Genomic DNA, 12,698 nt, shown 5'->3' with positions numbered 1-12,698 from the left:
TTATACCTTCATGTTTCTTTGTTTTCATCTGTTTTATTTGTTTAATTTGTTCTTTTTGGGAAAAGGACTTAGTGTACACTGCTCAAACAATTCCTATGTACCCTGGTGCAAATGGCAAATACAAACTCTTCAACTTGAAATTGAGAAGTTACACAAATAAAGATAAAACAGTTCCGTATGTCATTCTCAGGATGAAAGTGTTTTAGCAATGAGGAACAGTGGTCATGGTTAAACATGTACAGGGGTTGGACAATGAAACTGAAACACCTGGTTTTAGACCACAATAATTTATTAGTATGGTGTAGAGCCTCCTTTTGCGGCCAATACAGCGTCAATTCGTCTTGGGAATGACATATACAAGTCCTGCACAGCGGTCAGAAGGATTTTAAGCCATTCTTCTTGCAGGATAGTGGCCAGGTCACTATGTGATACTGGTGGAGGAAAACGTTTCCTGACTCGCTCCTCCAAAACACCCCAAAGTGGCTCAATAATATTTAGATCTGGTAACTGTGCAGGCCATGGGAGATGTTCAAATTCACTTTCATGTTCATCAAACCAATCTTTCACCAGTCTTGCTGTGTGTATTGGTGTATTGTCATCCTGATACACGGCACCGCCTTCAGGATACAATGTTTGAACCATTGGATGCACATGGTCCTCAAGAATGGTTCGGTAGTCCTTGGCAGTGACGTGCCCATCTAGCACAAGTATTGGGCCATGGGAATGCCATGATATGGCAGCCCAAACCATCACTGATCCACCCCCATGCTTCCCTCTGGGCATGCAACAGTCTGGGTGGTACGCTTCTTTGGGGCTTCTCCACACCGTAACTCTCCTGGATGTGGGGAAAACAGTAAAGGTGGACTCATCAGAGAACAATACATGTTTCGCATTGTCCACAGCCCAAGATTTGCGCTCCTTGCACCATTGAAACCAACGTTTGGCATTGGCATGAGTGACCAAAGGTTAGGCTATAGCAGCCCGGCCATGTATATTGACCCTGTGGAGCTCCCGACAGACAGTTCTGGTGGAAACAGGAGAGTTGAGGTGCACATTTAATTCTGCCGTGATTTGAGCAGCTGTGGTTTTATGTTTTTTGGATACAATCCGGGTTAGCATCCCTTTCAGACAGCTTCCTCTTGCATCCACAGTTAATCCTGTTGGATGTGGTTCGTCCTTCTTGGTGGTATGCTGACATTACCCTGGATACCGTGACTCTTGATACATCACAAAGACTTGCTGTCTTGGTCACAGATGCGCCAGCAAGACGTGCACCAACAATTGGTCCTCTTTTGAACTCTGGTATGTCACCCATAATGTTGTGTGCATTTCAATATTTTGGGCAAAACTGTGCTCTTACCCTCTGCTCTTACTGGTGCAATCAATGAAGACTAGCTACCAGGCTGGTCCAATTTAGCCATGAAGCCTCCCACACTAAAATGACAGGTGTTTCAGTTTCATTGTCCAACCCCTGTAACTAGCAAGGTTCCTACACAGTCATGAAAGGTCTGAAAATGTTTAGCATTACTTTCCTGTAAGTACTTTCCTGGTCTGGATATGTATGGAAAATGGAATTGAGTATGGACAAATATTTGTATTTCCAGACTTTATTACCTGTTCAACTGTCTACCCATGAATCTGTAGTCTGAATTTACTAAAATGTTTTTATCCATCCAACCATCCATCCATCGAAAGGATATAGGAACCTTGAACTAAGTAGACTATATAGGGCTCATGAGGAAGATATGTGCTGTGCAGACAGAGCACTGCATCTTATGAATGAGGAATTGTCTGTAAATAACTGAATAAATCAAACAGCAACCAAATCTCCCCCTTCATGTGCTTTTGCCTTTCTCGTTTTCAGTCACTGCGGTAAAGAGAAATAAAATCTAATTATATACTACTCAGGCTGAAAATCATCAGCAACATGCTAATACACGTTCATAACCTTTCACCCTCACTGTTCTTTCAGTATTCTGTCATCCAGCACCAGCCAAAGATCTAAATCTTACCACTGATCAGTAACTCGTGTGTCTGCAACACCACTGTGTAATTTTGATTTTCATTCCTGCTGTTGGCCTCTTGTGTCTCTCCAGTCAGCGGTAGGAATTCCTAATCCATTTCAGTAAGAATGCTGATAAGTCAGTAGAGTTGTACCCAACATGTTTATAATTTCTTATTTATCTCTAATCTTCATCTAGGTTCTGGTGCACGCTTTGTCTGCTTTGCGCAACTATTTAGGTCACAGTTCATTTTCAGATGGGGAAAAAAAATCTGTACAGGCTGAAAAGTTAGCAGAGATCTGACTAAAAGAGTTTAAAGTGAAGCTGCTCTTGCTCATATTATACTGAAAAATATAAGCAGCATATTTTTAAGTTCTGTGGCACAAAGATGTCCGCAATCAACTTAAAGTAGAAAACTCTGTTGCCTTCTTTTACTTTTTGTGAACACCCCCAGTATTTGTGATTTATACTGTCCTCCTTATTGTGGCTCATACCTCAATGAGGATAATAGATGCTAAATGTCCCCCTCTGCCACAAAAAGGTCCGAGCCATCATGCGCACACAGTAAAAGATGAGGAGAAGGAACAACCATATCCTGAAGCCTATGAAAATGCCATTGATGTTAACTATCTGAGTGTGCACTGCCAAAAAGCATGCAGTTTGGCCAGAGCTGCAATCTGCATTTAGTAAAGACAGGAGTCTGACTCTGTCCATTCAGCTCGGTGTGTTAGATGTTGCGCTTCTTTGATGTTCTTTAATGTTTAGGCTTTGATTTACAAAGAGTCATTCTTATCATTTCCCTGGGTCTCTGAATCCATTTTAGCCAGTAATCAGTTAGAACCTGTAAGTACAAAGGCAAAACTATTCTTCAGTTCTAAAGACCTTTGAAGTTAACAGCATGTGTAACCCAGAAGTTTGGACATCTTTATTTATGGCTTAAGGTGTGTGTGTTCCCGTATTTTAAATCATATCTCATCTTGGACACATAGACAGACGGGTTTTTTTTTGTTGTTGACCTGTAATCCTCAATTTAGAAATTAATGCTTGGTAGTTTGTTGTGTTTAGAAAGTGCAAAATCTGTTAATTTTCTCCTCCAACACGTGGGTTTGATAAACTTGGAGTTCAAAGTTGGCCCGTTCCTCTGTGTTTTGCTTTCAAATGTTTTTAGAAATACGAATCTGAAAAGTGTGGTGTGCATTTATGTTTGGCTCCACCTTTTGCTGCAATTATGGCTGCAAGTCTTTTGGGGTATATCCCTACCAGCTTTGCATATCTGGAGACTGAATTTGTTTCCTATTCTTTTCTGTAAAATTGCTCAAGGTCACTCAGATCGAATGGAGATAATTTATAAAGCGCAGTTTTCAAGTCTTGCCACAGATTCTCTATTTGAGTTGGGTCTGGACTTTGACTGTACCATTCTAACACATGCATATATATTTGCTGATGTAAACTATTCACTGTAGTTCTGGCTGTATGCGTTGGGTTGTTGTTATGCTGGAAGCTGAACCTCTGACCCAGTTTCAACTCTTTCGCAGCCTCCAAACAGTTTCCTTTCTGTGTTGCCCTGTATATTGCTCCATACATTCTCCCAATAACTCTGACCAGCTTCTGTGCCCCTGCTAAAGAATAGCATCCCCACAGCATAATGCTGCCACCACTATGTTTGACTGTTCGAATGGTGAATTCAGGGTGATGTGCAGCAATAGTTTTCCTTTCTTCATAGATAGTTTTTTTCCATGGAGACCATATGACCAGATCACCTTCATCCATATGTTTAATGTGTACCCTACATGGTTTGTGGCAAACTGCAAAAATAATTCCTTGCTTTCAACAATTGGTCTCTTCTAGCCACTCTTCTATAATGGCCAGATTTGTAGGGTGAGCAACAAATATTTGAGAGTCTCCCACCTGAGCTGTGGATATCTAGAGCTCCTCCACTGTTAACATGGGCCTAATTTTTCAGATACTTATTCATGAAAAAATAAATAAATTAAGCTATATATACTTTTTTCTTCTACGTTGCAATAATTCTATAGTTGGTGTTGGTCTATCACATTAAATCCAAATCAAACATATTGAGTGTGACAAAATGCAAAAAAGAGAGAAAAAAGAGGTAATACTTTGCATAGAGTGCAATTATACATCATTGAAAGCTTTGTATAGGTTAATGAGAAACCAGACTCAAGCGTTTTGTACAACCTAGGTGGGGTTACATTATTCTGGAGGATTTAATTTGCAGTTAACAGCAGAACAAAAGCAAAACCAAAGCGTTCTGTCTTCCAACCTCTGAATTACAGCAAACAATGTATAATCTAAGTTATAGTAAAGTAAAATTAAAAGTGCATTTATAAATTTTCACATCAATGCAAAGTTTCAGGGTCGTATTTGTTGATTTTGCTTTCTGAGTTTATGACTCAGGCACATAAATTTGTTCTCTCAAGCTCAGGAAACTATTTTTACACACTATTTCCTTTTAAAGATTAGTTCATTTTGTTTGTACAAATTTTTTTCATTAGCACTTAGTTCAACACAACTCCTACAATCATTTACCTACCTTTTGCATCTAAAGGTTGGAGAGGGTTTTTTTCACCCAGGGTTGCAGTAATGGGTTTTAAGGAAGCAGTCTTGTGTAGAACCAAGGGAATTATTTTTGTGGAACCAGTGAATGTACTCATAAAAGCATATGGCTTTTTTATATTTTCAGAGTGTTAGGAATCCTTGCTTAGAAGAACCAGCAGCTACAGATTTGGTAGTAGTGGGTTTGTGTATTTTATACAGAAATGCACCGATTACTCTTTTCTGGCAAATACAAATTTCAGGTTTTCTTTGGGATTGCCATTTTGATAGATTCAGATTTTTTCTTTTAAAGCAAAGTTCATGCTGTTGTTTGATAAGGTTTACACAATGAAAATAGTGGAAGTTCTGATCCATTTGATCAAGGGAAAATTATTCGATTCCGGTCTCTGACCGATTGGTTGGCGTTTATTTATTTTTACTGTACACAACATTGCATCAATGGGCTTTTATGATTTAACAATAAGGAAACTGTACTTCTTACAAGGTCATGACTGCCTCTTAAACTCCTTTATGTTGATCTTTTTTACACTTTACAAACAAAAGAAAAAAAATACTAAACATGATAAAAAATTATGTAAGAAAATGGTAGAGATTAACATTTCTTCTGCTTACTAAAGATTCAGAAATTTTGAAGACTGAGGCCTAAATTATTTTGCACCACCACAGTGTATTTGCATGTCCCCAGCCTGTCTGAGGCATGTTTACTTGAGCTGGTTAGGTGGGGCCTTTTATCTGCAGTCATCCCCATGGTTAGGCTCTCGGAGATGTGTCTGCCGGGTGACACACCTGTGTTTACGGTTTACAAAGCATGTAAACAGCGTCTGGCGTATGTGTGTCGGTGTGTCAGCCCACTCATACATCATATACCTTAACAGCTTTTGTAATGAGTGGCTTTGCCAGGTAAGACGCCAACTGCGAGACGTGTCATTATATATCTCACAACCCTGTCATTGCGATGGCACCACTTTCCAGCAGCACAAACTCCCTTTGTTTAGCATGTTTATCTCACATTGAACTAACCAGTTTTTATTTTGTCTGTGTGTACGCATTTTTTTAGATTTACCAGATGGACCGGAAAATGGACTCAATCCTGCGGATTCTGATGGAGCAGTTCCCACCCAAGCCAGATCTGACTTCCAAACCGTCCATCCGTAGGGTGACCATCCAGAAGCGAATGGGCGCCAGCATCGATGAGGTGCCCTGATAAAGTAGAGATGTCCATGCCTGGTGGAGGACAATTAAAACACCAGGACTTCACACATTAAGAGCCTCGTCAGGGGAGTCCATCTTACAAAACATAAGGGGTCTTAGTCTTCCAGAACATCCTCCTTTTCTTTTTCATTGACTTTAGACCCATAAGAAAACCAAAAAAATAATCAACAGCCATGTTCTAATCTGAGATATGAGGGCAAAACAGCCTCTGTTAGTGAGCAATCAGCCTAACTGACCTCGTTCTCTGGATAACCGATGACTCCTTTAAGGGTCTTTTTTTATCTCAATGTTAATTTTGTCTTCTGCAATGGTATTCTGCAGCACCCGGTTGTTCAGGCAGCAACATGTTCTATGAATTTATTTCACCACATTAGCCTCATAATCACACTACATGATGATAATTTATGTGTGGCCTGTCACTGAGCAGCATTCCTCTACACCAAATATTATTCCAAAGCTAACTAACGCCTTAGTGAAGTCATAATGCAATCAAAGTTCTCTGGTTTCTCAATAATGTTCAGAGAAAAAAGGAAAAGCTGTAAATCCACCCGGCCAAGGCATTCCTCAAATCCATCTGATTATCTTGGCTCAACCCGCACCTACACTACAGGGTTAGGTCCACAGACACATATCCATCCAACTCAACTGTATTTAGCTTGCAATGGGAAAAAGGAAGATTGTCTGTTGGTTTTGCCCTGTTTGGGATTAAAAAGAACTGACATTATTGCACTGCTGCTGGTGTGACGGTGATTTACTGCAACAGCAGAGGAATTAAACTGTACCTTAAGTCATATTAAAGGGATAATTTGGATTTTTTGAATTGAGGTTCTGAGAATCCACTAAGAGTAATAGTTCCCTTACCTGTAGAAAGAGGCCATATGGCTCTGTTGAATTTATAGAAATCCTTTAAGTGGTGGAAAGCTAACAACTAGTTAGACGGATCCCCTGACTTTGCTGGTTTTCGCAACTTAAAACACCTCAAACTGAGGGCCTGTGAACATGATGTTTTTTGGTGAAAATTTAAAAGTTTGGTTGCGTTTCTACTTTTTGTGTACACCACAACAGCACACGTTTTCTCTGACAATGGCATGATTTGAAAACGGGTTCCAGAGTGGAAGGATTTGAAAACATCCCGGTCTCCATTGTCTTGTAAACAGGAAAAACATAATCTACTTCTATAGGGAAGCCCTGGCACATACACAGTATGACTGAAATCAGTCAAAATAAATGCACAAGTGCACAGCATAACCAATGCCAACAGCTGTTCATTTTATATTTGGTCATTTTATAATCCAAAGTCACCTGAAGCAGCTGTTTACAAACTGCATATGTTGTTGAGTTTCAAAGAACAAAAGCAGAGAAACTATAGTGTGTTTTGCATGACGACAGCAAATAAGTTGTTGTGATGTGTTAATAGAGACAGAAAAGCAATCCCCTTTTCAATGGATTGTTGTCGTGTGCACAGGGCCTGAAAACATTCCTTTCTGCTTGCTACAGTCATTTACAGGATGTCATTTCACAAGAGACCATTGCCAAGTTTATTGCTGTTTTTCTGCCGAAGAATGTCTGAATTACTATATGCCACTACGTTGCTTGAGGCTGCTAGCTGTATCAGCTTGCCCAGTCTGCTAATCGTGAGCCCAGCTGGAAAACCACAAAAAGTACCATCTTTGATGCCTTCGCACAAGTAACAACCACCCTCAAAATCCAAAAAGTTGTTCGACTCTTGGAGGACTGAGTGTAGACCAATATGTTTAAGCTAATGAGGCAGAGAGGAAATAGGGACAAACGTGACAAATGTCTTTTACAAAAGTGTAGACAGTTAATATTCCCAAGTATGTTGTTGTATCCATCTGGTCCCTCTGGCTAGCGTGAGCTTTCCATGACTTTAAAGTGTTTCTAAACCCATTGTTAAAGAATAACCCCGCCCCCAGACAAATTTTAAAAAATACTACCAAAGTGGGTGGTGCCAAGAGACACTGAAGGCTACAGCCAAGTGTGAGGATGAGTGGAGGGGGATAAGTGGGGGAGTGGTCTGTGGGGGGGGGGGGGGGGGGGGGGTTGGGGGGGGGAGTGGCATAATAGGGAAACTTAATTTGACATATTGAAACATGGAGAGTGACCAGAGCAATGCTGGTAGTTTCACCCCCCTCATCACTGGAGATTAAGGGAGGCTTTGTGGAGCCTAGTGGCCTGAGCCTTATCACTTCTAGCCACCGACAGAATGGGTCCAGTTTCTGAGTGGTAAAATGATATTAGCAACATCATTACTATCATGGGCTAACGTTCAAAGCAGTAACAAACTTTCAGAAAGTTTACATTTACATGTAGATTTATATTGTTTCAAGTGAAGCATCTGAATGAAGGTATAAAGCATAAAATGCTATGATCAATGCTTGCAATTCCAACTCCTGATGTGCTACGGGAGCATGTCTGAGTGAGATGGTTTTATACCCGAACCGGGGGCTGTGACGCTGGCACGTACCAAGGTGTACTGTTTGAACCAATAGGAAAATTAAACTGCAATAGCCACAGTTCAACCCAAAGACAGCAGCACAAAGATGGTTTTTGGAGAAATATTGCAGAATTAAACAAGTTTACAAGAAAATGTAAAACAATTGCACAGTAACATAAAGATAGCACCCATAAGGCCGAATTTATACAGTTTATCTGTGTAAAAGTTGATTGGGGGTTTAGTTCCACTTTAAGGATTTCTTCTGTTTTCTCCCAACTCACTGCAGTATGACGTATTTCTGCTACAGGTAAGGGAACTATTCTTGATAGCTTTACGAAAGCTCAACTCAAAAGATCTGGACTATCCATTTTTTAAAATGTAGGCCCTCTCCCATTAACATATATTAAGCAACAATTTTTTTTGTCATGCCTGCACTTCTTTTTTAAATGTTCCAAAACTTTTTGGTGAGATTTTTAAAAAGGTGTTTTGAAATGAATATTTTTAAGAACTCCACAACAACGGGCACGCTTTTACTGTTTTTGTTGTTTTTGTTTTTGTCCTGATAGCTTTGGGTTTCGGAATACATCATGGCGGTAAGCACTGTTGCCTCAGACCACAAAGTTCCTGGGTTCAAGTCCTGGCTGAAAGACTGGCTTTCTGTGTAGAGTTTGCTTGGGCAAGCATGCATGGGATTTCTTCTGATACTGCAAAAATCACTGTACTTGTTGCTGCAAGAAACATGCATTGAGACGTTGGAGATTCAAAATTCTCCTTGAATGAGTGTGTCTCTGAATGGCTGTGTGTCTCTGTGCACCCTGCGACTGACCATTTCTCAATTACAAATATGCACCAGTTCGCATGCAGCCTGTACAGGATTAAATGACTGTAGAAAATGGATGCTAGCTTGCCCCCGTCTACGTGAAACTTTGGCTACATGGTGAAAATATGAATTATTGAAAAGAAAAATTGAATAAATGGAGATAGAACTCCTTTAGGAGAATTAATAATAATGCAGAAAATGTAGAATGTTTAGTTTTGACTCGCCCAGCATAATGGCCTTCAAAACGTTTTTTGGTATTGATTCGTCACTTTTTTTTAGATGGAAATATACACTCCTGATCAAAAGACTGGGAAATAAATAATTACTCGCATTTCAGGCTTCTGGATCTTAACCAGGTTGTAAGTAGAAATTTAAAATGGAAAAATAAGAAAAGAGAGGCAAGAGATCAAACAAATAGACTAGGCTAAATACTAAAAACTGCATTTAAACTTAAACAGGCAGTTCATCTGCTGATCAAAAGCTTAAGACAATTAGCCCTAAAAAGCCAGAATCTGTGATTTTAGCTTTTTAAGCCATTTTATGTCAGGCATTTGCACCACCATGACCCCAATATTGGCCTATTGTAACACTCCACATCTGCCAAGATTGGACACAGCAAGTCAGCCATTTTAAATTTCTTTAAAAAATCCAATCTTTAAAAAAGTCAATTGTTAGACCCCCAAAATTTCCCCGGCATTGAGCCTAGACTGAATGCAAAGACACAGACAGACATTTAGGCTCTTACTGATGCTGACTGCAACTTAATAACATTGAGACAGCATCAGCAAGAGAAAATGTATTCAGAGGCCACATCTCCTCCCATGCATCAAACTAGACCTTTTGGACTTTCCAAGAGATCACCAATCATGGAACATTCAATTATAGAAGAAACTTTTATTTTATGACAAGAAGAAGTTTAATCTGGATGGTCCTGAAAGCTTCCAGTGTTACTGGTATGACATAAAGAACCCACTAGAGATTTCTTCTGTGTAGCACAGAGGAGGAAACTCCCTCATGATCTGGGGAACTTTTTAATTCAATAGAACAATGGAGTCTCAGGTAGTAGCATGGCATCAATGCACACTTGGTTACGTGGAGATTTTGCAGCAGGGCCTTCATCTGTGCAAACAACTAGTTTATTCAACTAGACAAGCTGTCAGCTCCAGACTGTGGATCTCCTTCATGAAGCTATCTTCCCTAAATGGAGCAATGTTCCCAGCAGCCTTTTTTGGGGGGTGGGGAGTCGCTTCTTGATCATGTTTCTTGTTTTTACATTTTGAAGCTCTACCTCCAACCTAGTTATGAACCAGCAGCTTCAAATATGAATACTTGTAACTTTTTTCCTTGTTTTTTAAGGATCGTGATCAGGAGTGTGTGAATATAATAAGCAATTTAAAACATATCTGGACTCCAGTCAGATGTTAGGGCTTAGTGTTTGTTACCATATTAAGGTATTTTTACATACAAACACTTTCTGAAGACACCTACATCTTTTCTACCAACCTCTGAGTTCTTAGACACTTACACAGCTTGATCTATCTGAAACTAATTGGATAATTACAGTTTTGATCATAATTGTTTTGCTCTTCTGAATGTCTGGTGAGGGCATAATTCTGACTCTGGGTGACCTTGATGAGCTGGCTCTTGTTTTGTGACGGGTTAGGAGATGTCAGGCACAGAGAGCACACATTTGAAATAAAAACGGATTCTGATTGTGCCCCTTAATTTTACCTGACAGGCTTTTGAGACGTGTGAGTAGTGGAAAACAGAAAGTACCTCAGCTATGTAGCTATTGCATGGAAAGCCTCCCATAATTATAGCATGCATATTCCTAAAAAGATGGACACGGACACTGTGACACACACACTCACACATAAAAGCAGGGTAAACAAGGGAATAGGAGGAGAAGAGGATTTTCTCTGCGCTAGTATGTATTTTTATATTTGCGGTGGTTGAAATGACCTGTTATTTATCCTATATCACATAAAGCGGTTGGATTTTGAAAGCACTCTTGTTCCTTCTCCTGTACAGTTTTCTATGAGTTGTAAATAAAGACATTGCCTTATTGCACTGTATTCATAACTATGTGAAAAGATCAACACAGGGTATGTCTGCTTGTTGGAATTACACGAAACGCTGTAAGACTCCTAAAGTCAAAATGTAAAAAAAAAAAAAATGCTATTTACACATTCCCTCTTCGTTGTAGCTTTGCTGTAAATAATAAAAATCCTTTCAAATATAAAATGTTACTCCCAGCTCATCTGTTGTATGTACTAGCTTGTAAAAAAAAAAAAAAAAAGTATTCATGCTCCCTTAACTTTATTCATATTTTTAAATAAAACCACAAACTTGGATGTATTTATTAAGTTAAAACAAAACAAAGTACAGCATGATTGTGAAGTGGAAGGAAAATAATGTATGGTTTTCAAAATACTTTTCAACCAAAATCCAATTCATTTCAATTTTACTCACATATACCTAAATAAAATCCAGTGCAACCTACTGCATTCAAACATCACATAAGTAAAAAGAGTCTACCTGTTATATAGTTTAATCTCAGTATAAATCCAGCTGTTCTGTAAGAGCCTGAGAGGTTATTCACAGATGTTCTCCATCCAATCTCACTGGCCTTTAGCTTTTCAGCAAAAAATAAATTTCAGTCTGGACATGACAAGTTGTTGGGAGACAATTTTGTATTTGTAAAAAAAATTGAAAACCGTGTATTTTTATTGGTTTTCATCCACTCCACAATTATGCTCTACTTTGGTCTATCACATAAAATAACAAACAAATACACTGACTTTTGTGATTGTAAAGTGGCAAAATGTTCTTCAAAGGTTATGAATACCTTTGCAAGCCTCTGTAATTTGCTTACATTAACAGCAAACTTGTTTTATACATTTTGGAGCTATTTGTCAAAATTTTTAGCTGAGCTGAATCTAGAAAAACCTCAATGCCACCTTTCGCCATTAGGGAGAAAAAGGAAGGAATGATAATGGGTTCACATATTGTAGATATGTTTATACTGCTTAATTTGTACTGTATTGCACCGACTACGCCAAAACAAATTCCTTGTATGTCCAAAAACGTACTTGGCAATAAAGCTTTTCTGATTCTGATTCTGATTCTGATTCGGACTTCACAGACTTAAAACCTCAATTAGGCATGTCAAGGAGTAGAGAATTTATCTCACATTGCAACTCAATTATATTTGTCTTCAAAAGCCAAAAAATACTAGGGATGTCCCAAGATCAGCACGGGCCAGCACTGTGATTGGGATAGAGGGTAAAAGAAAGAAACAGGAAGCAGGAAGGAAATAATAATCGATGTGAGGAGGACAACAAAGTTACAATGAAAGCAAGGAAGAGATAAGGGTCATTTTCAATAGGCCACAGGGATGACAGGACATGGTTCTCCGGTGCCTTTCGTTCCCTTTTTGGTCACTGCAAGTAGATTTTGGCAGTGAAGGAGAAAGAGAGGCCCCATAGCATGACGCTGCTCTGCTTGTTCACTTTCATCTCAAGAGTAGACAGAGAGAGTTTCCCACTTCAAAAGACAGTTTGATCTCAGAATTGCACAAGAGTGTGACCTAAAAGAGGATCTGAGGAAGCATTTAAATGCAGAATATAAC

General features: G+C 39.2%; 1 protein-coding gene across 1 annotated transcript in view; it reads left to right on the top strand.

Moving 5' to 3' along the window:
* Window positions 1-12,186, top strand: part of LOC124877796 (potassium voltage-gated channel subfamily KQT member 1-like) — a 238,271-nt gene extending 226,085 nt beyond the window's left edge. The window contains exons 10-11 of the mRNA XM_047381321.1: window positions 5,638-5,775; window positions 8,814-12,186. Of these exons, the coding sequence (XP_047237277.1) occupies window positions 5,638-5,775; window positions 8,814-8,912 (237 nt within the window). The 3' untranslated portion in view covers window positions 8,913-12,186. The remainder of the gene's footprint in view (window positions 1-5,637; window positions 5,776-8,813) is intronic.
* The last annotated feature ends 512 nt before the right edge of the window (window positions 12,187-12,698 follow it).

Source organism: Girardinichthys multiradiatus, chromosome 2 (genome assembly GCF_021462225.1).
Source record: "Girardinichthys multiradiatus isolate DD_20200921_A chromosome 2, DD_fGirMul_XY1, whole genome shotgun sequence".
Lineage (NCBI taxonomy): Eukaryota > Metazoa > Chordata > Actinopteri > Cyprinodontiformes > Goodeidae > Girardinichthys > Girardinichthys multiradiatus.
The sequence above is the reverse complement of the archived record's forward strand: the minus strand, read 5'-3'. Positions and strand labels throughout refer to the sequence as shown.